This window comes from Haliotis cracherodii, unplaced genomic scaffold (genome assembly GCF_022045235.1).
Source record: "Haliotis cracherodii isolate W230 unplaced genomic scaffold, xgHalCrac1.p SCAF_18, whole genome shotgun sequence".
Taxonomy (NCBI): domain Eukaryota; kingdom Metazoa; phylum Mollusca; class Gastropoda; order Lepetellida; family Haliotidae; genus Haliotis; species Haliotis cracherodii.
The window spans coordinates 17,356,651-17,382,986 of record NW_027266273.1 but is presented as its reverse complement, the minus strand read 5'-3'; the positions used below and the strand labels follow the sequence as shown (position 1 = coordinate 17,382,986).

The 26,336-nt window shown below is 40.8% G+C and overlaps 2 protein-coding genes across 3 annotated transcripts; one reads left to right on the top strand and one right to left on the bottom strand.

Moving 5' to 3' along the window:
• Window positions 1-297: 297 nt before the first annotated feature.
• Window positions 298-14,008, bottom strand: LOC139465324 (uncharacterized). Its single transcript, XM_071247023.1, has 17 exons — window positions 13,272-14,008; window positions 11,921-12,016; window positions 9,174-9,245; window positions 8,146-8,232; window positions 7,556-7,678; window positions 7,273-7,392; window positions 7,030-7,149; window positions 6,200-6,319; window positions 5,162-5,290; window positions 4,541-4,651; window positions 4,248-4,373; window positions 3,479-3,571; window positions 3,231-3,308; window positions 2,973-3,056; window positions 2,345-2,461; window positions 1,629-1,733; window positions 298-1,163 (listed from the first exon to the last, which is right to left on the bottom strand). The coding sequence occupies exons 1-17, from the start codon at window positions 13,819-13,821 to the stop codon at window positions 1,129-1,131; spliced, it is 2,166 nt and encodes a 721-aa protein (XP_071103124.1). The 5' UTR covers window positions 13,822-14,008; the 3' UTR covers window positions 298-1,128.
• A 2,765-nt stretch (window positions 14,009-16,773) lies between these two features.
• LOC139465323 (UPF0046 protein C25E10.12-like) lies at window positions 16,774-26,063 on the top strand. 2 transcript variants are annotated; one of them, XM_071247022.1, is made up of 6 exons: window positions 16,774-16,954; window positions 17,843-18,212; window positions 20,015-20,186; window positions 21,837-21,961; window positions 23,594-23,704; window positions 25,681-26,063. In XM_071247022.1, the coding sequence occupies exons 2-6, from the start codon at window positions 17,855-17,857 to the stop codon at window positions 26,061-26,063; spliced, it is 1,149 nt and encodes a 382-aa protein (XP_071103123.1). In that variant the 5' UTR covers window positions 16,774-16,954; window positions 17,843-17,854. The 2 variants fall into 2 exon arrangements, with proteins under 2 accessions (XP_071103123.1, XP_071103122.1); XM_071247021.1 differs by having other exon boundaries at window positions 20,015-20,189.
• The last annotated feature ends 273 nt before the right edge of the window (window positions 26,064-26,336 follow it).

The window sequence follows — 26,336 nt, the reverse complement described above, 5'->3', positions numbered from 1 at the left end:
TTTGTCGCTTTATAACAAATTGAATATAGCTTGCACCGCTTGTCTCACACATCTTTTGAATGTTCCGAATGGACTATGACGCGCTGTTCGCTGCGAAACCATCCTCGGTAAATGATTTCCTTACTTCTCCACTTAAGCATTTGTAATACTGTCACTGTGTAAAGCATACCATAATAATAAGTACATTTATAAAGCGCCATTTATTTCACCAAGTGAATTATCATGGGGTTACATCATTACGACCCGGTCAGTGGATCACATTTCATTCATTTCGCTTGAGAAAATACAACCATAGTTGCCTTATGGGGCGCTGAATCACCTCACCCTATCGGGTACTCTTTCACTGCTGGGTGAACAGAGGCGTACTTCGCTCAAAGACTCGTGTTTCAGTGTGGGGAACGGACGAAGAGCTAGAAACTCTTAGGATGTCAGGCTGTCGAACAGGATCACCCATCCACCCACTCTCCGCCACCAACGTTGATTGCTTTCTCCTGATATGTGGGGGGCACGGGTAGCCCAGTCGTCTGAGGCGCCGCGATTCGCTGTGCTGAGTTGTGTCCCTTGGGCACGCCAGAAACCTATAATTGTGGGTTCGAATCCCAGTTCGCCCCGATTATGTTTCTAAGTTTGTCAGCACCATACCCGTGCTCATGGGTTTCACCGAAATGGTAAACGTCTGAGTCCTGCATCACTTCGGACTTTCCTCCCACATTAGGCTGACACGCCGTGATATAACTGGAATACTGTTAAAAGCGGCGTTAAACCCAACTCACTCACTCTCCTGATATGTGACCTGTGTGCAGTACACAATACACACATGACATCATACATATGACAAAGTAGTTAACGCCGCTTGTTGCGCTCATCATCTGAACATCCACATGACACATCTTCGCCATTTGTAACATAAAGTGACCACGTTAGGTAGTATTATATTGTAAGGTTCCCGCCAGGCAATTGCTTCTTTCTTTACCATGCCACTGTATATAAGCCTTGTCATACAGATATATTGCTGTGAAAATATATCCTTTCCTGCCAATTTCTGTTCGTCATTTTCTGTCGCATGGCCTTTATACAGTGCCCATGGACGGCGCCATTAACATTTCACAAGGCCATACTTGTCATATGTCAAGATATCTCTTCCCAAACTTCAGACACTATACCTGAAAACGTAAATACATATAACGTATATAGTAAACTATGTAATTAAAGTAAAGGATCACCAAATGCATGTACAGTGAAACTCCTCATCGAAATATGTCACTATTGTATGTTGTTATTCTACCATGTATTAACATTCTCATTAGATTACGCTCCACTTAAAATCGTGTTGAAGCAGTAGTATAGGCACTGGGGATACGAGATCAATCCACATAAATTATATCATGATGCGGTAAGACGCTAATCTTTACAAAAATTATGTGGTACCACATTTTTGTATCAGTAAATCAAAATGTAGCGACTGCTTGGAAACTGCTTAGCAGCTTTTTAGCAACTGCTTAGCAAATTAAACACTTACAACCACTTGCTAAGCAGTTCCTATAATATGGCTGACTTTCAAACATCAACATACAATAAATTCAAGTGAGAGGTATAATTTCTTTTGCTCCTAAATTTAGTATACGTACAATGAAAGCCGCCCGAGTCCGACTCCTCTGGCAACACGTGGTCCCATGACTCTGTATTGGAGAGATCAGCTGGCTTGATGCAGCTTCCGGTATCGGCCTTACCTGCTGGGATTTTATTTATCGAGATTAGATATCTTTTTTAGCTACACCCACAAAACCAGATATAATTTTTATTTAAATGAAATTTAAAACTATGGCAAGCAGTTTCTTTTTTATCAACAGTCTGAAGCATATTTTTACTAAGAATTTTGGAGAACGATTTATTTTTTCATTCGATTCGCCCGCTCCCGACTGTATGACAAGAGGGAGGAGTCAACTTCCCTTTTTATGTCGAGCAATATTCCTGTAGATCATGCCTCTGGGGTCTAAATAGTCCTGCACCATGACCGTGGAATATATTTATTTTATGAAAAAAAAAAAATAGAAATGCATACAAAAGCAAATCTAGCCAGCTCAAGCTAGCTCTATTCTGAAATCAGCATAGGGAATCTTTTTGTTATTTTGAGAGTCAAGAAGGAAATTGTGTAATATAATATTTGAGAGACTAAATGTTAGTCTAGGGTGTAAATTGCACAACTTTTAGGCACAGTCACACGACTTTTTCTCAAAAGTTGTTTGATCAAGGATACATCATTACTGGCCACCGTAAAGTTTGCACAAAGTTTAATGGCAGAGAACAGGACCCAGGATACTTTGTATCTACGTTAAGTACGTACCATACGTGAGGTTTATGTCAAATTTTAGTCGATAAATGCCGTCTTGACTATTGGGCTCTGATCCTCGATATTCGTTGGAGTGTGTGGCGTGTGCTTGCATCGTCGTAATTATCACACCTGTGAAGAAATCGACGATATTAATTTAATAAATGATAATATTATGCTATTAATGATACATGGTACATTCCACAAGATGTTAGATAAAAAAAAGATTACCACCAGAATACGGCTGCTTGTCATCCATCAATCAGTCATTATTTTATATATACCTGAAATGTACCTCTTCTATGTTCGTCACGATATGGTTGAAATATTGCCGATGTGACGTAAAGCATAAACTCACACTCACACACCTCTTCTATGTATAAACATACAATGAAACCTCGTTGACTCGAAATCCTTACATTCGACAGATAGACGGGTGTAAGGCGTCGAAATGTGCGTCACCACCTCGACATATTGCGTATGGCCCCAGCGACATCGTGCCAGTTTTATCGTACAACGATGACGTAGTTCGGTGCCATCAGCCCCTGCTTTGTCTAGTTCAGATTTCATCTACGGGTTGTCTCGATAATGCTGCAATACTATTGACTGCGGAGTAAATTAACGTTTCTGTCCTAATACGTACATGGCGTTGGGTCCTCCACACTGTCCAGACACATGGTGAGGTCTGTACCGGACAATGGTCCATTAACGCTGGTCGCATCCACACCTGGAGATAAAATTAGTACCCATAAGAACCAGGCCATGCTAAAAGGTCATTCGGAAGATGCTTTTTAAATGAAGTGTCATGAAGAGTATGTTTTCGTCCTTTGTGAATAAACACCTCCTTTAATAAAAATAAAGATACACTTCGTCATTTAGATACTAATTCGGTGATGTTTACCATACAGAAAGAATCCATCTTTCTTTTCCTTGGGACGTATATGTCCTGACATTGGTGTGTCTAGAAAACCGACAAAACCTGAAAAGTGAAAAAAGTGATATGTTTATGAAAGTCTTATATTTTTATGTAAATGTATATTTTTCTTTATCGTTCACCATTTAGATATTAGTAATATCAGGAGGGATGTAATTATGTCTAAAATTCTTGACAGTATTTTGGTTGGTTGAATAATTGTGGTATTTACGTACAATATGAAGCATCCTCGAGGACGCTCCCTGGATCTGTACCGTTGATACTGTGGAAGTCTGTGTCCATGAACGTGACTGGCTCATACAGTGGATCTATAGCGGAACGTGGAACATAACAGGACTTAAGACGTTAAATGTGTTCATGTAAATAAAATACACGTAAGCTAAAGGAATATTACGCTGTATATCTGTAATATATCCTTGTTTGTTTGTTTCTTGTATATCACCGCGCCCAGCAAGCTTCCAGCTATATGACAGCTGTCTGTAAATAATCAAGTCTGGACCAGAGAATCCAGTGATTGACATCATGAGCATCAACCAAGTCAGCGAGCATGACCACCCGATCCCGTTAGTCGCCTCTTACGACAAGCATAGTCGCCTTTTACGGCAAGAATGGGTTGCTGAAGACCTATTCTACCCCGGATCTTTACGGGTCTGTAATACATGAAAACGTCCTGCATACCAACGTACGATGATACCTTCGTCAATAATTTTTATTATCAGTTACCTCAGCTTTGTTTCAACTGTGATGAGGAATGTGACACACGACAATCATGTTTTATTGACATGTGTTTGACAACTATTTCTAATCCTTCGTTGTGCCAACGATGACAGGAGGATATCGGGATACATAGGCACAGTTGCAAGAACCAAGGCGGAGACCAACCATGTATCTGTTTTTTCGATGTCATATGTTCACCTCGGCCTAGTTTTGTTCAAATTGCGCTGATGTCTTCATTCAAATTATATGAGTAGTAGATTAACGTACCTGGCCGGTTGACCTCCTCTTGCATATTGACTGTGTCGAAGGTTTTCCTGTACGTCAGACCAGCGCGATGGTGATCATCATCAAGATCATCATCTTGGCTGCAGATACTACTATCTACCGTCTTACCTGGTGAGGAAATTAATGTCCCAATGAAACAAGCGGTTGGTGGCAAATGGCAGATATGTTAATTGGTAGTTTAAACATTTACATAGATATAAGCTGTCAATGCAAACCATTTGAACATAGTTAGATACTGTTAACAACTGTGATATCCCTTTTCCTTCCAAACTTACGAAACGTTGTGTCTTCAGGTAGAATGTCCTCTGTCCTGTCGAAACTGGCGACTGTTTCCCCCTCGGAGTGACTGACGAAACACTTGTTCCTCATACTATAGCACGTCACAGCTGTTGGAAGATGAATTATAGTATCAATATATGTGAGTGAGTGAGTGAGTATGGTTTTACGCCGCTTTTAGCAATATTCCAGCAATATTACGGCGGGGGACACCAGAAATGGGCTTCACACATTGTACCCATGCCGGGAATCGAACCCGGTCTTCGGCGTGACGAGTTAACGCTTTAACCACTGTAACATATGTAGCCCATACATGAAACTGCTCATATACTTCATGTCCCGTGAAGATCCGGGTTAGAATTCGTCTTCAGCAACCCATGCTTGTCGCAAGAGACGACTAACGGGATCGGGTGGTCAGGCAAGCTGACGTGTTTGATGAATGACATCATATCCCAATTGCTTAGATGGATGCTCATGATGTCTATCACTATATTGACTAGTTCAAACACGAATATCTACAGACCGAAGCCATATAGCTGGTATATTGCTGAATGCGGCGTTAAACAACAAACAAACAGGTAAGAATACTATTGGATCTACATATTGGTATACTGACTTACATGGGGGAGGTAATTCGCTCATGTCCTCGGTGCAGACGTAGGGGGTTCTGATGAGGCTGTGGATTTGGTTGTTTATCTCTGGATGGGCGGCGAGACTGTGGTGACCCATGCTAGTCGTGTCCACCACACCTGTTGAGTTGTATTCTTTTATGATTACGACAGTTGTAAAAGACTTTTCTAATTAATGTACTGTTTATGTCGGTGTGGGTTTAATATCGGTTTAAATTTACCGTAATTGATCCAATAAACGCAGCTGGTCGTACCTACATGTAAATACAAGCGAAAAAGACCCCTTCCATCATCATAGGATGTTATGCTCACAGCACAGTCCATTGTAAAACTACAGGTTTATCGTGGTATGAAAGATTCATGAGGTAGAAGGAATATTTTGGCAGTACCTTTGTAACACAACAGCCGAAAGATGAAATGTCTAACGAGTACAGGAATTCATGAACTAGAAGGAATATTTTGGCAGTACCTTTGTAACACAACAGCCGAAAGATGTATTGAACAAACATTTTGGAGGAGAAGGAATATGATGAGTGATATAACTGCTATTGAAACAAGCCGGTGTAGCGATTATTATGTCCATTAAGGCATCTTAAGTTGAACAACGGTCCTAATTGAAACATACATTTACACATTAATGTATTTCAAGTTGAAAAACGGTCCTAATTGATCCATGCATTTTCACATTAAGCTATTTCAAGTTGAACAATGGTCCTAATTGAACCATACATTTACCAATAAATGTATTTCAAGTTGAACAACGATCCTATTTGAACCATACATTTACCAATAAAGCTATATCAAGTTGAACAACGATCCCAATTGAACCATACATTGACCAATAAAGGTATTTCATGTTGAAAAACGGTCCTAATTGAACCATGCCTTTTCACATAAAGCTATTTCAAGTTGAACAATGGTCCTCATTGAACCATACATTTACCAATAAATGTATTTCAAGTTGAACAACGATCCTATTTGAACCACATATTTTCACATTATGGTGTAGAGTCTTGAGAATAAACCCACTTTGGGAAAGGTCTGTGACATCCTTCACAGACTGAGACAGCGGAATGGTATAGAGGGAGACTTGATCTTCCACTGGATGAGTTCGAAGCCAGTTGCCACTGATCCTGGTGTACCGCGCACCTGTTGAAAAGAACAATATGTGTAAGCATTCCCAGTCAAAAATACGTTGCTAGTTCATACGTAAGAACACATGAAACGCAGCTGGGCAAGAGACTTTCATATGGTAAACTCACTCTTGATCATGACCAACTTCCGGGACAAGGGAGTTAACTGACCAAAATATTCACCGTTTCTATAGTCAGTTACCTCCCTTGCATCGGGTTGAGCCGCCCATGCTTGCCTCTAGATGAGACCAAAAGGATCGGGTGGTCAGGCTCACTGACTTGATTGATGCATGTCATCGTATCCCAATTGCGTTGATCGATGCTCATGATATCAATCTCTGGATTGTCTGGTCCAGACTCGCTTATTTACAGACCGCCGTTATATCGCTGGAATATTGCTGAGTGCGGCGTTAACAACAAACAAACAAACAGTAAACAATGTTGCTTTGATTCACAAAGTTAGAGATTAACAAAGCGTACCATTGTCTTGTGATCGAGTGTCAAGTGATTTGAAAGGTGGAATCTGATTGGTCAGTAGGAGCGACATAGAAGAGGCGTAACTCGTAATAGCCACTGGTTGCCCTACTGTCGCGACACAAAATTCTACCGAAGTTCAGCAAGGATAGAAACTGAATTTTTGTAGTCAGTTAGCTCCCTTGCCTCGGTAGATGACTTACTCCCTGTCGAAAGATGCTCAGGCGGTTACATAAACTAAGTTGTACTTACTGTGGATGGAGGTCGCCTTCATCTTCTCTGAATATATTTCCAGGCTGACCTCAGCATTCGTATCCTCCACAGGGTGCGTCACGTGACACTTGCTGACTTTCCGACCTGTGGTGTCCTTATCTGAAGAAGAATAACATGGTACTTAGATCCAGACTGTTAACAAATATATTTTTGACTGAAACCTTTCGATTTTTCAACAAAAACAAGATCGAGTATATATATGTGAGGCTATACTTAGCGTACACGGAGCAAGGTCTGTTATACTGTGAGACAACATCTCGTGAGATCCGCCGAGACTAGCACTTGTATCGTCTTCAGGGTGAGCAACGAAGCTGTTGTCACTGATCCGGTGCTTCACGGTACCTGGGAAATAAAGACATCAGAACAGTGACTCCTCGCGATTATATTTGGTTCAAAAGACCCCCATTACAATTTACGTTAAGTCTTATTTCTTCATGAAGTGGATTGATATATCCATTGGCAAACACGTGTCTTACAATAACTGATTAACTTCTACTGCACTTACATTGAGCAGGGTCCATGCTCATCTCTGTTCCCGAACTGTCATCCGTGTGTCTGGAAAGGTTGTGGCTCTCATCCGTGACAGGCTCTTCTATGACCAGTGATGGGTGGTGACTTGTGTATAGTACTGAAGTGTTGTAACAGCAATGAGGCTTAATACCATCAAATGTTTGGCTACTTGATTATTAAATATTATGTAAGTATCAAGTATATAATATCTGTCCTCAGATTCAACTTTTTATTAACTTAACGTACAGTGGGTCGGTAGCTATACTGTATACTAAATACTGTCGCACTTAACGTACAGTGGGTCGGTAGCTATACTGTATACTGTCACACGTAACGTACAGTGGGTCGGTAGCTATACTGAATACTAAATACTGTCGCACTTAACGTACAGTGGGTCGGTAGCTATACTGAATACTGTCACACTTAACGTACAATGGGTCGGTAACTATACTGAATACTGAATTATACTGAATACTGAATAATGTCACACTTAACGTATAGTGGGTCGGTAACTATACTGAATACTGCCTCACTTAACGTACAGTGGGTCGATAACTATACTGAATATTGCCTCACTTAACGTACAGTGGGTTTGGGGAGTCCTCGCAGGCTCCGGCCGCATGCTGTTGGTGTTCCTGGCCTCCCCGAATTCATTCATTAAATTTGCTATATCTGTTGAACAAAATGTATAATTCACAGTAACAGAAGCAAGAAATCTCAGTGCTGATATGTCAGATTACATACTAACATTTACCAATGGCACAAAGCGTCATGACGAATGCAGCTTCGGGAATGGAGTAATTCGAAAAGTTTTTACACTTTTACATGTTCCGACAATATTTAATGTAATACGTTTCCAGATAGTACCTTAAAACGATAAGACTGGGTGATGACGATATCCATACAGAACTGATGGTTCCTAATATCAATGAATGAACAGTTTGGAGAAGTCGTCCAATGAGAGATCGCCATTTGATCACTGCTATACATTTATACCTCGAAAACTGTTCCGCAGACAATACATTGAACGGGCTTTGTGCTGCATGTGAATTCCATGCAAAACGGGATATTTAAGTAAGATAGAGGACATTAGCGAGACACAGAGGTACTATCTCCGAAAACAGCTTCGGCTCGCAATGTTTGAAGGCAAAGGCCTTGTTGCACATTGTTTCCTGGAGGTAGTACCCTTAATTCGCATAGTTGTGAAGACAGTAGCTCGCTTCGCATTATTTGTGAGACGCAGTAGCTTCGCCTCGCATAGTTTTTCGAGGCATTAGCTTCATCTCGCAGAGCTTTTTGAGACGGTGGCTTCATCACGCAAAGTCTTTAGAAGAGGTAGCTTCACATCGCATAGATTTTTGGAGGTAGAAGCTTCAACTCGCACAGTTTTTGGAAGAGCTAGCTTCATCTCGTAGAGCTTTTTGAGACGGTGGCTTCATCTCGCACAGTCTTTAGAAGAGGTAGCTTCACATCGCATAGATTTTTGGAGGTAGAAGCTTCAACTCGCATAGTTTTTGGACGAGGTAGCTTCATCTCGCAGAGCTGTTGGAGGCAGTTTGTTAGAAGTACCTGTGTCTCGGCCTCTATACCTGTAACGTGAGAACTGTGCGTACCTTCGCCACGGTTGAGAGCCCGCAGACAGGAAATAACAATCTCGCCCCTGTCCTCCGTTGTCGCCTGGTACACTGAAAGTTAAAATCAAATTGACCAGAAGTGTAAAAAATAAACAAATGGTATTAAAAATGTATCTATAATGCAGCAGAATGACAATCACTATACGTACGCACATGTACACACACACACACACAAATGCCTACACACATACTCAGAAATAGACAAACACATTCATACACACACTTAAATGCATACACACACACTCAGAAATAGACACATACAATCATACACACACACACAAACGCATACACACATACTCAGAAAGTGACACACACATATACACACACATTCATACACAAACACACACACAAATGCTTGCTTGCGCGCGCGCACACACACACACACACACACACACACACACGCACGCACACACACAAACACACACACACACACACACACACACACACACACACATACACACCACCCCACCACAAACACTACTTTAACTGCTTCTGTTATAGGAAATTCAATATGCCTCCCACAGGCTGGCACACTAATCGAGCCTTACCATAATGTCAATAGACCCATAAATACAAAACCTAGGCTGGAGCTACTTGGGGGTGATTTGTGGATAATTCCGCCCACAAACAGCTGAATGAATTCATCCATTCTGTAAGCACGGTATATAAAAATGCAGGTCACACGAACCACCCAAACAGGACCCGTGAGCATGCTTTGATCTTTTTTTTCTGAACAGCTTGTACTGATTTGAACACATTACAATTTTGACAAAGGTGAATGTTTTCGAACATTGAAATGACCTCGTAAAAAACTTAAATGCATAGGAAATGGTCTTTTGGACTCGTCTGGCTTTCGTCAACCAGTTTTAAAGTCGATATTGTTTCCTAAACAGATGAATATATGATATGTAGGGCAGCCATTGTTTTATTCTATATTATATTTTTTAAAAGCGATGTTGTTATGTCAGATGATTATCTCATTTATATACACCTAGAACATTGTTAAGCACCACTCTTCTTAGTGGTCATATATTCCCAACTACCATGTTTGCTAAGGGCGTATCTACATACCACATCGAACACAGTGCCATACATACTACCAATACCTGATGATCAATTGACATAAGAACTTGGTCCTGAACCTCTGAATATAGATATAAAACTGTATCAGTGGTAACAACGTTTTGTAACAAACGCCCCATGGAACAAGAAAGTTATCCCTTAAGTTAAGAAACAGAGGAAGCAAGGACTTGGTCATACGATGCTGTGATACGAAACAGAGGAAGCAAGGACTTGGTCATACCATATGATGATTAGAAACAGGGGAAGCAAGGACTTGGGCATACCACATGGTGATAGGAAACAGAGGAAGAAGGTACTTGGTCATACCATATGGTAATAAGATACAGAGGAAGCAAGGGGCTTGGTCATACCATATGATGATTAGAAACAGGGGAAGCAAGGACTTGGGCATACCACATGATGATCAGAAACAGGGGAAGCAAGGACTTGGGCATACCACATGGTGATAGGAAACAGAGGAAGAAGGTACTTGGTCATACCATATGGTAATAAGATACAGAGGAAGCAAGGGGCTTGGTCATACCATATGATGATCAGAAACAGAGGAAGCGAGGACTTGGTCATACCATATGATGATCAGAAACAGAGGAAGCGAGGACTTGGTCATACCATATGATGATCAGAAACAGAGGAAGCGAGGACTTGGTCATACCATATGATGATCAGAAACAGAGGAAGCAAGGACTGGGTCATACCATATGGTGATATGGAACAGGGGAGACAGGGTCTTGGTCATACCTCATGATGATAGGAAACAGACAAAGCAAGATCTTGGTCATACCTCATGATGATAGGAAACAGAGGAAGAAAAAACGTGGTCATACCATATGGTCATATGAAACAGAGGAAGAAGGGTCTTGGTCATATCACATGATGATCAGAAACAGAGGAAGAAATGACTTGGTCATACATTATGATGATAGGAAACAGAGAAAGCAAGGACTTGGTGGTACCTTATGATGATCAGAAACAGAGGAAGCAAAGACTTGGTCATACCTCATGATGATAAGAAACAGACAAAGCAAGATCTTGGTCATACCTCATTATGATAAGAAACAGGGGAAGCAAGGTCTTGGTCATACCATATGGTGATAAGAAACAGAGGAAGAAAGGACTTGGTCATACCATATGATAAGAAACAGAGGAAGCAAGGACTTGGTCATAGCATGTGGTGATAAGGAACAGAGGAAGAAAGGACTTGGTCATACCATATGATAAGAAACAGAGGAAGCAAGGACTTGGTCATACCATATGGTGATAAGAAACAGGGGCAGCAAGGACTTGGTCATACCATATGGTGATAAGAAACAGGGGGAGCAAGGACTTGGTCATACCATATGGTGATAAGAAACAGAGGAAGCAAGGACTTGGTCATACCATATGGTGATAAGAAACAGAGGAAGAAAGGACTTGTCATACCATATGATGATAAGAAACAGAGGAAGCAAGGACTTGGTCATACCATATGATGATAAGAAACAGAGGAAGAAAGGACTTGGCCATACCTTATGATGATCAGAAACAGAGGAGAGAGAGAGAGAGAGAGAGGGGGGGGGGGGGGGGGGGGGTGTTGTAGGGTGGTAATACCTGATGACTTTACCTTTTTAAATAAAATGACAAACCCAATGTGTGTGATAACATACTATTGAGATGCACGTTGGTGTTGCCCATCCCTCCGTTGACAGTCGCTGCTGTGTTCGCTGTACCGACTGTTCCATCTGCCACGCCAATGATGCTGCCTAGCGGTTGCAACAGTTCACACATTTAGACAAGAACAGTCGTTCGTTGGGAAAAACCCATGTTCTATCCCAGGAGAGAGTGGACGCGCCGAGCTTTTCGGCTTTTCTTCATAAACCAACAACGGTGGAACATGAGCAATATAATCAATTGTACAATTTTTCTCAATTCATCAAGATTCTAAAAAAACGATTACCTTATAAAGCATTCAATATACAAATTTGTTTATTGTTCAGATATTCCGGAACAGCATACCATTTTAACAAAACGAAACAAGCATAAGACGTCAGCACATTTACAAAGAAACATAAGTCATCCTGTTATCCTTATGTCGTAATGAACACTGTATGGTGTCAAATAGTATTTTATTGAACATCCCAAGAGACAGAAAATCCGTGTCTTAATTTTGAGTAGGTTTTTGTAAATATATTGTTCATTGTCATTTTAAAAGAAAATAAAGAAAACAGTATAAAGTGTCGACGCTACAGACTTAATATGACGTAATGTCAAATGCGTTACGTCATGTACAATAGATGACTTCATATCGTATGTATCTCAACAATGAAGAAGTGTAGCGTCATATCCATTTAGCTGACCAATCAACCTTCATACTCACTAAAACGAACATGTCCAAATTTCGGATTCTTAATACACAAGATCGTTCTACCCATATGGTAGACGTGACGTCATATGATACTGATTCAACTGACCATTCAGCATTGATAATCGTTAAAGCGAACATGTGAAAATATTTGAAAATTATATGACTCTATCTGTCTGCCCTAATTGGTCGGGTTCTTTGGCCTCAAATGATTACTGTGAGACTTGTTTTGGTCTATGATTGAAAGATATGGATGATATGGAGTTAGGTTTCTGCTCTGCCATAAAACCAGGTTCGTATGTTACGCAAAGGCAGCCTCAACACGCTTTGTGTAACAGTTCTCATCATTGGGCACGGGTGGCCCAGTCGTCTAAGGCGCCGCGATTCGCTGTGCAGAGTTGCGTCCCTTAGGTACGCCAGAAACCTATGGTTGTGGGTTCGAATCACGGTTCGCCCCGATTATGTTTCTAGGTTTGTCAGCACCATACCCGTACTCGTGGGTTTCATCGAAGTGGTAAACGTCTGAGACCTGCATCATTTCGGGCTTTCCTCCCACATTAAGCTGACACGACGTGATATGACTGGAATACTGTTAAAAGCGGCGTTAAACCCAACTTACTCACTCACTCACTCATCATTGGACAACTGAAACTTACCAAATTCAAGAGCGTTCCTTTCCAGACGTCTCAGTGAAGAACCGGTGCGTCTTGATATCCGGACGTACTGCTTCCTTGCTGATCGTTGCAATGCCTCCAAGGAACGTATGTGTTGAATATTGATTAGATCCCTGATCGCAGGAAGAAACCCGTTATAAACAAGATCTATTGCTTCTGGCGATTGGATCATGTCAGACTGAAGCACATATATCAACTTCTGGTGAAGATAATCCTCTATGGTTTCATCTGGTGCCTGCTTTCTGGATTCCAAATCTCTTTTTAAGCCAACTGGGTCTATGTTAATCCGATAAAAATTCTCTGTGAATAGCCTTTTAAGAGTGTTAAAACTTCCTGTGTCTTCCTCTTGTAAAGAATGATACCAACATTCGGCGCTCCCTGATAGATGTTGTCGAAATTGTCGAACCGCTTCATTGTCGGTCCACTGCATCAAATGGCAAAAGTCTTCAAATTTTCTCATCCACAGTTCGGGAATGATCACCCTCTGTGAACCGTTAAACACGGGTAAGCGTGGTGATACGTCTTCTGACATTTCTAAGAATCAACTAATACCGCGTCTTTGGTGCGTGACTGGCTTACACCTTCCATAAATGCAGCACACAGTTTGTGAACATACTTAATCATACACGTCCATGGTATAAAATGTAATCGCTCTCCAACATGGCGTCTGAAAATACACACGATGTAAAGTCACTCACTTGGAACGTCCCGCGGGTACATTTCAGAATAATGCGAGCATTTTTTGAAGGATAACATCAATAATATATATGTTGGAGGTACGGCATGCACGTGTCATGATCATTACTTTTACTGTTATAAACCGTTAGGAACTCTTTCCTCCTTATGACCTGTACTCACTCTGGCCATTATTCGGATATGTCCTTGCTGAGTTATTTCTAAAAATAGCAACCAATCAAATGACCTAACTGGACATTCGGAAGGCTGCAGATATTGAAGTATTTTCTAAAAAAAATTTCTGTTCTCTTTATGAAATAGGTCGTCCTACATGCTGAACGTGATGATGATTTAAGTCTGAGTACCACGCATTTCGATGTGTTGTGTTCAGTATACTAATTTTAGATATCAGGGGAGGTAACACCAATTCTCGCTTCTCATATGACATTGTTTACATTATCACAAACGTAAACATATTCTTTATGTATTTAGAGAGAGCGATCCAAGCTTGGGTCTGAAAGCCAGCTATATGTCCATTTAAATTCGTTAAATAATTAACCAAAGCCGTTTGGTCATTGTTAAAAGGAAAATCAAAATACCATAATGAAAGCATAAGACATTATAACATTGTTTGTTACAATGATTTGTTTGTTTGTTTGTTTGTTTGTTGTTTAACGCCGTACTCAGCAGTATTCCATCTATATGACGGCGGTCTGTACATAATCGAGTCTGAACCAGACAATCCAGTGATTGACATCATGAGCATCGATCCACGCAATTTGAATACGATGACATGCATCACCCATGTCAGCGAGCCTGACCACCCAAACCCGTTAGTAGCCTCTAACGACTAACATAGTCGACTTTTACGGCAAGAATGCGTTGCTGAGGGCCTATTCTACCCTGGATCTTCACGGGTCTTGTTATAATGGACCCATATACACACCCCTATGCATATGCATATGGTTGTGTGCCATTAAGACGTAGGACAAAAAGATGCTAAACATTTATTCCCGGTTGTGTTTTTACGTTTTTTATGGGGAGATTAACTGTCAGAATGCGCAATACTTTGTTTCCATTTTTTTTTTCATTTCACCGTCAAACATAAATGTGCTGATAATATTTAAACGAATGTTTAGCATTAAACTGCTGATACATCTGTGAAAAGTGTGTATCGCTATCCATGAATATACAACAGCCAAGGGTAGTGTCATCATGTCAGTGGAAAAGAAATATAATAATAGAAGGCCATTATGGTGCTTTTTCCATGCTGAATATCATGCTCAAAGCGCATTATTACCCCGGTCAATGGATCAGTGTTCACACGAATTTCATTCTCGGCGTCCTGGGGAGTATACAACCCAAGCTGCCGTATTCGTTTTAAAATAAAAGTGATTTAAGAACTGATTCGAACATGTTTTATGCAGCATTTGTGACTTGACATAAGTCTATGGTAGAATGTTTTTTTAATTACAATATGACTGGTTGGTGATAGTTCATGTGCTTACCTCTAATATCCTTTTCCACAAAGGTTCAACTTGCTCTCAGTAGTCAGCCAGACAAGTGCATATATTGTCAAATAACTGGTGTAGTTCTTCAAAGCCTTGAGCCTGTACACAGTTAGCCCTGTGGTAGCACATTGTAAGATTTGACCACCTTGAATAGGTGCAATAAGGAACATTTTGGGTTGAATGGGTATTCTGCAATAAGGAAAATTTTGGGTTGAACAGGTATTCTGCAATAAGGAACATTTTGGGTTAAATGGGTATTCTGCAATTAGGAAAATTTTGGGTTGAATAGGTATTCTGCAATAAGGAACATTTTGGATTGAATAGGTATTCTGCAATAAGGAACATTTTGGATTGAATGGGTATTCTGCAATAAGGAACATTTTGGGTTGGATAGGTATTCTGCAATATGGAACATTTTGGGTTGAATAGGTATTCTGCAATAAGGAACATTTTGGGTTGAATAGGTATTCTGCAATAAGGAACATTTTGGATTGAATGGGTATTCTGCAATATGGAACATTTTGGGTTGAATAGGTATTCTGCAATAAGGACCATTTTGAGTTTTTCACCAATCGTTCTTCCCCTCTATGAAAACCTTGGAAGATGAGAAACATAAAAATGAGTAAGGACGCCCAAACAGCAACATGGCTATCTCATCCCACCGGGTACCCTGCTGGGTGCACAGAGATCCATTTCGAACATATGCCCAGGGAGACACTAAATGTGTTACATGTGCTTGGGTGTGGGGCAGGACCAAAGCCCGAGAAATCGATCTCGGGACCCAATCTGCCAAAGACGGTCACCCATCCCGGGACACTCTGCGAAGAACGCTGCTTTGCCTGAATTTGTGACTTCTGCGCTGCGCACAGGACTACACAGGACCACGTGCCACCACACATGTGCGTGAAAACACCCCCTCGGCTATAACCCCTACACGCAGGACCATTTAGCATCACTGTGCGTGTGCGTGTGCGTGTGCGTGTGTGTGTTGGCGGGGGGAGAGGGGGTGTGGATGGGTGGGAGGGGTTGAAGGTGTTAATATTAATGTTCAATACATCCGCGGTCAGTAGAGGGTCAATCACATATACAATTAAACACTTTTCAGGGGGTCAATACCTGTTTTTAAAGACCCGAGAAAAACAATATTGACCGAGAACGTATTAACGTATTAATATACTATGTCTTCAACAATCATTACGGCTGCGTTTGTCAGAGTTGCGCCCCTTTGTATGAGTCGCTGCTATTAATAGATCTATGCCGTCTCATTCAGTTTCCGGCTTGTCACTTCCAACCGTACCAACAATGTTAAAATTGCAGCGTACATACATGGGGGGAAATCGGGGCTATGAAACATGTCTTGGTTCACCCAGGAAGGCGACGACAACCCACAAAGTAGTTTCATGGTCGGCCAGTTATATAAATGACATGCAGTAAATAAGGTGATTACTCGGAAGGAAAACAGAACACTGACTGAGACAGGTAAGCGAAACTTATCGTTAGTTATTGAATCGTTTACCTCGACATGTTTATTAGAAAGTACTATACTGCCTATCACCCGATTTTACCGGCATGGTCTACTTTAAAAGTAGGCAGTAATATTATAAGGTAAACATAATATTTCCTGATAGGACAAGTTGTATGAAGCACCCATAAAATATTTTCCAAATATGAAATGAAATCTGTCACACAAGTTTGTTTATCCATTGGAATATATATATATATATATATATATATATATATATATATATATAGAGAGAGAGAGAGAGAGAGAGAGAGAGAGAGAGAGAGATACATATATATATATATACTCGCAGAGAGAGAGAGAGAGAGAGAGGGAGAGAGAGAGATGGGTAAATGGGTTTAGAGTTTTTTCGTGCAGGTAGATATATATTCCTATGGTTAATCAGATACCCAGCAAGAGCCATGAGACCTAATTAACATTCTAATTAAAATAAGATCTTTTAGTTGTTGCTTCCGCTAAGATCTGGTTTTTTATGAGATTGATTGAATAACAAATGCTTTTGTAAAGATTTAACATTTGAAACATCCAGCGCTGTGTTTGTTTATACGACACTTCATGTCATGTAACAGGGGTGTCATTTTATTGTAGGCCAAATTATTCAGCATTGGGACATGTTACATATCAACAAAACACTGAAAAATCTATATGATTTCATGGATATATAATTTGAATTAATATGTTTATTCAGCAATAATTAATATTTCATGCTGAAATGTAGTTATTCTACAACACAAAGCAGTGATGAACAATATTTGTGTTGCACTGACCTAACATTGGCCAAAGTGGAAGCAATCAGGTGATGTTCTTATTCAGCAATCAGATTTTTAACATACAAATCTTTTCAGTGATCTAGCAGCATGATTAAACGGATCAAGCAGAACATTTTTGCGAAATACCATGACAGAGATGATGAGTCTAGTTACCAGACAAGACCCATGAAAATCCCTGTCCATCCACTGACACTCTCACCAAGTAAGGCATGGAAACAGCTGAAAACTGAGAGGAGAGTTGAAAAGCTGAAACCCTTGTTTCCATATCCTCCAATCCAAAAAGACTGCATCCGCTTTGTTTGTATTGGCGACACCCACGTGAGACATGAGGAGCGGCACAGCGACCTGTCTGCTGTGATCCCCCCAGGCGATGTACTCCTTCATGTTGGCGACTTCACGATGTATGGCAACACAGAAGAAGTAGAAATTTTCAACCAATATTATGGTAAGGATGGTTTGTGGTACTGGCTTTGTAGTCATTCCACAAAGTGATCTTAAATCCATGATTATACACTAATTGTTAAAGTATCTGAGTTATAATCGTCTAAGTGCAAAATGTACTGTGTGTAACCTTGTATGGAAGCAAGGGAGAAGAAAAATTCTTAAAATCAATATTATTCTGAAATTCTTAGCCATGCTAGTATATCTACAAAGTGATCTTAGATCAATGATTATACACCATATGTTAAGCTAAAAAACATAATAGTCTTGGTTCTCAGGCACCGCCCACATCATCATAAAGCTCGTTTGATGTTTCATTTTTATTTCCATTTTTCTTAAAAAACGAAGAAATCCTTAAATATTCCAAGACGAACAGTAGTCAGATACTATATTCCACTATTTTACTCATCGACGAATATATTGTTGGAGGTGTCAGTAGCCATCTTGTTTGTTCCAGGTTCTGCCCCTACACCTAATAGACAGAACATTATGAGTTGGAGGTGTCAGTAGCCATCTTGTTTGTTCCAGGTTCTGCCCCTATACCTAATAGACAGAACATTATGAGTTGGAGGTGTCAGTAGCCATCTTGTTTGTTCCAGGTTCTCCCCCTACACCTAAGAGACAGAACATTATGAGTTGGAGGTGTTAGTAGACATCTTGTTTGTTCCACAATCTCCCACTACACCTAATAGACAGAACATTATGAGTTGGAGGTGTCAGTAGCCATCTTGTTTGTTCCAGAATATGCCCCTACACCTAATAGACAGAACATTATGAGTTGGAGGTGTCAGTAGCCATCTTGTTTGTTCCAGGTTCTCCCCTTACACCTAATAGACAGAACATTATGAGTTGGAGGTGTCAGTAGCCATCTTTTTTGTTCCAGAATATGCCCCTACACCTAATAGACAGAACATTATGAGTTGGAGGTGTCAGTAGCCATCTTATTTGTTCCAGAATATGCCCCTACACCTAATAGACAGAACATTATGAGTTGGAGGTGTCAGTAGCCATCTTGTTTGTTCCAGGTTCTCCCCCTACACCTAATAGACAGAACATTATGAGTTGGAGGTGTCAGTAGCCGTCTTGTTTGTTCCAGAATATGCCCCTACACCTAATAGACAGAACATTATGAGTTGGAGGTGTCAGTAGCCATCTTGTTTGTTCCAGAATATGCCCCTACACCTAATAGACAGAACATTATGAGTTGGCGGTGTCAGTAGCCATCTTGTTTGTTCCAGAATATGCCCCTACACCTAATAGACAGAACATTATGAGTTGGAGGTGTCAGTGGCCATCTTGTTTGTTCCAGAATATGCCCCTACACCTAATAGAGAGAACATTATGAGTTGGAGGTGTCAGTAGCCATCTTGTTTGTTCCAGAATCTCCCACTACACCTAATAGACAGAACATTATGAGTATGAGGTGTCAGTAGCCATCTTGTTTGTTCCAGAATCTCTCCCTACACCTAATAGACAGAACATTATGAGTTGGAGGTGTCAGTAGCCATCTTCGTTTGTTCCAGAATCTCCCCCTACACCTAATAGACAGAACATTATGAGTTGGAGGTGTCAGTAGCCATCTTGTTTGTTCCAGAATCTCCCCCTACACCTAATAGACAGCATTATGAGTATGAGGTGTCAGTAGCCATCTAGTTTGTTCCAGAATCTCCCCCTACACCTAATAGACAGAACATTATGAGTTGGAGGTGTCAGTAGCCATCTTCATTTGTTCCAGAATCTCCCCCTACACCTAATAGACAGAACATTATGAGTTGGAGGCGTCAGTAGCCATCTTGTTTGTTCCAGGTTCTCTTCCCCACAAAGTGAAACTGCTGATCGCAGGTAACCATGATGGCTGTCTTGACCCGGTCAGTAGCTCTGCAGAAACAGTCCAGAAGAGTCGCGACCTGCTCACCAACTTCACCTTCCTCCAGGACGCCATGGTGGAAGTGTATGGGATCAAGATATATGGCGCACCGTGGTAGGATAACATCAGAATACTCCAGTGTTTGCACTTATCTGTTTGAAATTCTGTATTGATTTACAGTGAATGGTGTTCCTACTTGGTGAGGTGAAATGTGATTTAACATCGTGTCCATGATTATTGCACTTATATAGCGACGTGCATGCATGTGTGTGTGTGTCTGCGTGTACTTATCCGGACTAATGTCAATTTTATAGTGACAGCTCAATGAGATACCATGCCACAGTTTAACATGAATACCCCACTCAGACACAGAATACTTACTCCGAGCCGACCAGTCCTTGTTTAAGCCTGTTAATGCAGAGCGCCAGGCAGGGTAACAACAAAGACCATCTTTCAACATCTTTTGGTATGATGCGGCCGGAGATCGAACCGCGACCTACCACTCTCCGGTCTATACTCTAGACCAGGGAGGCGGTTGTTCTTACTTGGGACATCCTCACCTTGTCATTTTGTTGCAGCTGTTTAGTCAGGGTGTCCCACTGACATGACACCAAGTTTGATTGTCTGCAGACATGTCAACAAGGGCTGGGACAAATCCAAATTTGCTAGGATTATTTGCAAAATTAATTTTGATCCAGGTATGATATGCATTCACTGAAGTTGACTGAAGCTTTACTCAAACATACACAAGTCAGATGAAATGAGTGCATAGTCAGAAAGAAATGCGAACATTATGATTTGTGACTTGTAGTGTCACCACAGAGCATGTCTGCAGGACTTCTGTTTATATTTCCATTTTCAAAGAAATAAAAAAGTCCTAATACTTAAACACAATGCGATCCAATATAGCACGTAGTTACTTCCCTTTACAAGTGCACTGCTTTACTTTGCATCTCGTGTTGTGGTCATGGCGGCAATAGAACTTTGTATGCTTTTTATGTAGGGAGGTCCTTTGCAAGGTTGATGGTACACAACTGTTTACTTGGTTACATACTAGTTTGAACAAGCTAAACAAAAAACACAGTCTGCCCGCACCATGTTTTCAAAAGTCATTATCTGAGAACCAATTCTTTCAAGTTTTTAAGCCTTGCTGTCGTTAAACAATATATCACCTGACAAACCACAGGTCCACGTAGTGCTGTTGGTACCCGCGTCCTTCTCAGGACCCACCCGACCCGAGGACTCGAGTTACCTTTCCCAGCCCTTTTGTCAACCTTGATTGTTGGACTGACTTTATATCAACCAATGGTTGTTCTGACTTTGTGTTTGTGATGGGTGGCACCGTTGGGGCAGGCTGTGCTCACTTTTTCGCAAATAGCTGGGCCCACTTGCACAAAGCAATCTTAGCGCTAAGGCTAATGTAAGCCTATGTTAAAATATGGGAGTTACAATCATCTTAGCGCTAAGATCGCTTTGTGCAAGTGGGCCCTGGTGTCATCACTATTTGATAGTGATTCATAAACACACTTTTTTAATGTAGTCAGACTAGTACAATGGACTCTGCTTTTAGCAGAGATTTCTGGCATCACTGATTTTGTTACTTTTAGATATTATTCTGCTGGTTCAGTGAGTGTAAAAGTAATTACACAAGTATTGGTGAGCTGGTTTTCCCCCCAAGCCTATAATGTTAAATGGTCCTCCTGTAAGCAGTACATAAATATGAAAAGACAACTGAAAATTTTGTTGTTGTTTTTATCGCAGGGTCCCTAAAAATGGGTTATGTCAGAGTAATGCCTTCACTCTTTTCCGTGGAATACCGTTACTCCGACGATGGAACCTCATTCCAGAGGATACCGATATTTTGATGACACATGGTCCACCAGTGGGTGAGTGAGGATATGGGTAACACATACATCTATCATTAAAGCAATCCGCTATATATATGTTAGTTGACAGAGCAAGAATAGTTTGGTGTGAAGAATGTGCATTAGATACAGGGCCGACTTGCACAGACAGTCCAGAGAGTGATATCATAATCATCGATCAACACATTTGGGATACGATAACATGGATCAACCAAGTCAGCGAGCCTGACCACCTGATCCCGTTAGTCCCCTCTTACGATAAACATAGTCACTCATTGTTAGTAGAAAAGGTCTCATTTCTTCATGCAGTGGTGAAGTTTTTTGTTTGTTTGTTGTTTAACGCTGCATTCAGCAATATTCCAGCTATGTGACAGCGGTCTGTTAATAATCAAATGTGGACTGGATAATACAGTGTTTGACGTCATGAGCATCGAACCACACAATTGGGATACGATGACATGCATCAACCAAGTCAGTAGTCGCCTGTAAATATTACCATACCTGGAAGTTTGTGTGCTTATTCAAGTGTGGTGGATCAGGTAGCGCAGTGCTGCAGTTTGCTGTACAGAGTTGAGCCCCTTAGCCATGCCAGGATCTGCAGGTCATGGGTTGGAATTAACCCAAGTCATGATTCTAGGAATGACCACAAGTGCTTGTGCTCGTATATTTCACCAATCTCATTAAAATCACATCTTAGTTCTCGCTTCCGCTAAACAAAGATCTGAGGACATCCTAGTACGGGTGACGTCAGACCGAACTTTCACAAACTTTGACAGACCAATGGAATGACTAGCAAGAAGTTGGCAATAGCCAATCAGACGGCTGCTTCATCGAGCTATACGGCACTAGTTTCAAACTGGCAACTATGCTTTGAAACGTATTTTGACATATACTCAATTAAAAACTTAAAAACTGAACAAAAGAACATTCTGAAATGGCTAATAGATGGTCTATGTTATAAGATTACAGACAAAAAGCCCATAACTCTCGTTCAGAATACCCTGTGTAGGGTTTTTTTTGAGGTTGCACGATCAAAAATCACATGCCAACTGTCACTTTCATGATCTGATAAGCGATGCTCTGATTGGTCAGATGAAAGGTCGTTCGGACATGGCCCGCAATGGGATGTCCTCAGATCTTTGATTAGCGGTAGCAAGAACTAAGATCTGATTTTAATGAGATTGGTGTTTCACCCAAATAGGTAATCATTATGATTCACCTCATTTTAAGCTGGGGGGAACGGGTGGCCCAGTCGTCTAAGGCGCTGCGATTCCCTGTGCAGAGTTGCGTCCCTTGGGCATGCCAGAAGCCTATGATTCTGGGTGCGAATCACGGTTCGCCCTGGTTATGTTTCTAGGTTTGTCAGCACCATACCCGTGCTCGTGGGTTTCACCAAAGTGGTAAACATCGGAAACCTGCATCACTTTGAGCTTTCCTCCCACATTAAGCTGACACGCCATGATATAACTGGAATAATGTTAAAAGCGGCGTTAAACCCAACTCACTCACTCACTCACTTTAAGCTGCATCCTCAGCTCACTAACTTAAGTATCAAGTTTGTTGGTCCATATTGCACTGTTCAAATATCAATGCATTGTCAGTGTATTTTTTTTTAACTTGCGCTCCCTCAACTGTCGTACACTCTCCCTGCAGGCTATGGAGACACGCTACACAATGGCCGCCCAGCTGGATGCGTTGATTTGCTCAACACTGTATGGAACCGAGTGCGGCCCAAGTACCACGTGTTTGGGCATATACATGAAGGTATGACTGGCATATGTGTGAAACAATGAGGGGCAGGTAGCCTGGTGGTAGCCTGGTGGTTAAAGCGTTCACTCGTCAAGCCAAAGACTCGTGTTCGATTCCCGACATGGGAACAATGTGTGAAGCCCATTTGTGGTGTCCCCCGCCGTAATACTGGTGGAATATTGCTAAAAGCGGCGTAAAACCATATTCACTCACTGTAAAAGTATGACTGGGCATATGTATAGAGATTGTTATACTTCCTTGTTTGTCATACAAATTTTATGAAACGGGTGTCAGAATTCCTGAGCAAGAGCGAGGGTAATGTATGAACTCTTACACAAGTTTCGGGGTGAAATACTTGACACAGATGCGAGTATAATAATTTCTTTATTACCCATTATTTGTTAATTCTTTTGAGCTCCCCTTTAGAAAAATGCACTGATCACCACCGCTGTCCTAGAAAACCACAATTTGTTGAATGACGTCAACATTCTTGAGCTCTGACATCTTTTCTAGTGTGATGTCATTCCGACCTTATGCTACAATAAGATTCGAATGACGACAACAATATCCTGGTGCGTGTGAAGTGATATTTGCAATAGTTCACATAGAATTTTTATGAATTTGGTTATTTCTAACCCTTTAAGTAATAAAGGAAAGTATATGGGAAATTTTGTTCACATAAAACCTAACGTAAGATTGACGTTAGAGGATATAGTGTCCTGTAATGCAAGTATGCATGTATCCCTGTGCAATGAAAGAAAAGTGAGGGATTAAGGACAGATAACTGGTTGGTAACCAAGGGCCCAGGGGTTAATGGCCATATCCATTATGCTCATGCTGGTCCGAGGGTACAGGAACTACGCACATTTCATCTGGTTCCATACTTATGTCATCTAGTTCTATGCTTATTTCATCTGGTTCTATGCTTATTTCATCTGGTTCTACGCTTATTTCATCTGATTCTACGCTTATGTCATCTGATACTATGCTTATTTCATCTGGTACTATGCATATTTCATCTGGTACTATGCATATTTCATCTGGTACTATGCTTATTTCATCTGGTTCTATGCTTATTTCATCTGGTTCTATGCTTATTTCATCTGGTTCTATGCTTATTTCATCTGATTCTACGCTTATGTCATCTGATACTATGCTTATTTCATCTGGTACTATGCATATTTCATCTGGTACTATGCTTATTTCATCTGGTTCTATGCTTATTTCATCTGGTTCTATGCTTATTTCATCTGATTCTATGCTTATTTCATCTGATTCTATGCTTATTTCATCTGGTTCTATGCTTATTTCATCTGGTACTATGCTTATTTCATCTGGTTCTATGCATATTTCATCTGGTTCTATGCTTATTTCATCTGATTCTATGCTTATTTCATCTGATTCTATGCTTATTTCATCTGGTACTATGCATATTTCATCTGGTTCTATGCATATTTCATCTGGTACTATGCTTATTTCATCTGGCTCTATGCTTATTTCATCTGATTCTATGCTTATTTCATCTGGTTCTATGCTTATTTCATCTGATTCTATGCTTATTTCATCTGGTACTATGCTTATTTCATCTGATTTTATGCTTATTTCATCTGGTTCTATGCTTATTTCATCTGGTTCTATGCTTATTTCATCTGATTCTATGCTTATTTCATCTGGTACTATGCATATTTCATCTGATTCTAAGCTTATTTCATCTGATTCTATACTTATTTCATCTGATTCTATGCTTATTTCATCTGGTACTATGCTTATTTCATCTGGTTCTATACTTATTTCATCTGATTCTATGCTTATTTCATCTGGTGCTATGCTTATTTCAGGGACTTGACACAAAATCATTACAGCCAGATTCCAATCTCATGGCAGTTATTTCTTTCACAAGTCTGAGACAATGTATTACAATGTCTTTCATGAATACTCACAAAAATTTGTTTCCTGAAGTCATGCTCTTGTGAACCACTTCTGTTTTCCAGGCTATGGAGCCTACACAGATGGACAAACAGAGTTCATCAACGCAGCAATGTGTACAAAGGGTTATCGTCCAATCCAGAACCCGATCATATTTGATTTCCCAGTACCAAAAGGGCATTCCAAGGATGAACTTGTTGATCTGTCTGTTATTGAGATGGTGCTTCCAATACCACCTCACGAGTCTGAAGAAACAGCTGAAGGAGATAAACTCACAGAGGGCAAGGTGGCTGAAGAGAGGCAAGATGGGAATAACAAGGTAACAGAAGTGATGTTGGATAACAAGAAGCCTGCAGAGGTGAGGCGAGATGACAACCACAAGGCGGCTTATTTCATGGCTTACACACAAAGGCTACATGAGGAGCAGCTGCTTGAAGCAGATGAGTGAGTGAGTGAGTTGGGTTTAACGCTGCTTTTAACAGTATTCCAGTTATATCGCGGCATGTCAGCTCAATGTGGGAGGAAAGCCCGAAGTGATGCAGGTCTCAGACGTTTACCACTTCGGTGAAACCCACGAGCACGGGTATGGTGCTGACAAACCTAGACACATAATCGGGCGAACCGGGATTCGAACCCACAATCATAGGTTTCTGGCGTGCAAAAGGGACGCAACTCTGCACAGCGAATCATGGCGCCTTAGACGACTGGGCCACCCATGCCC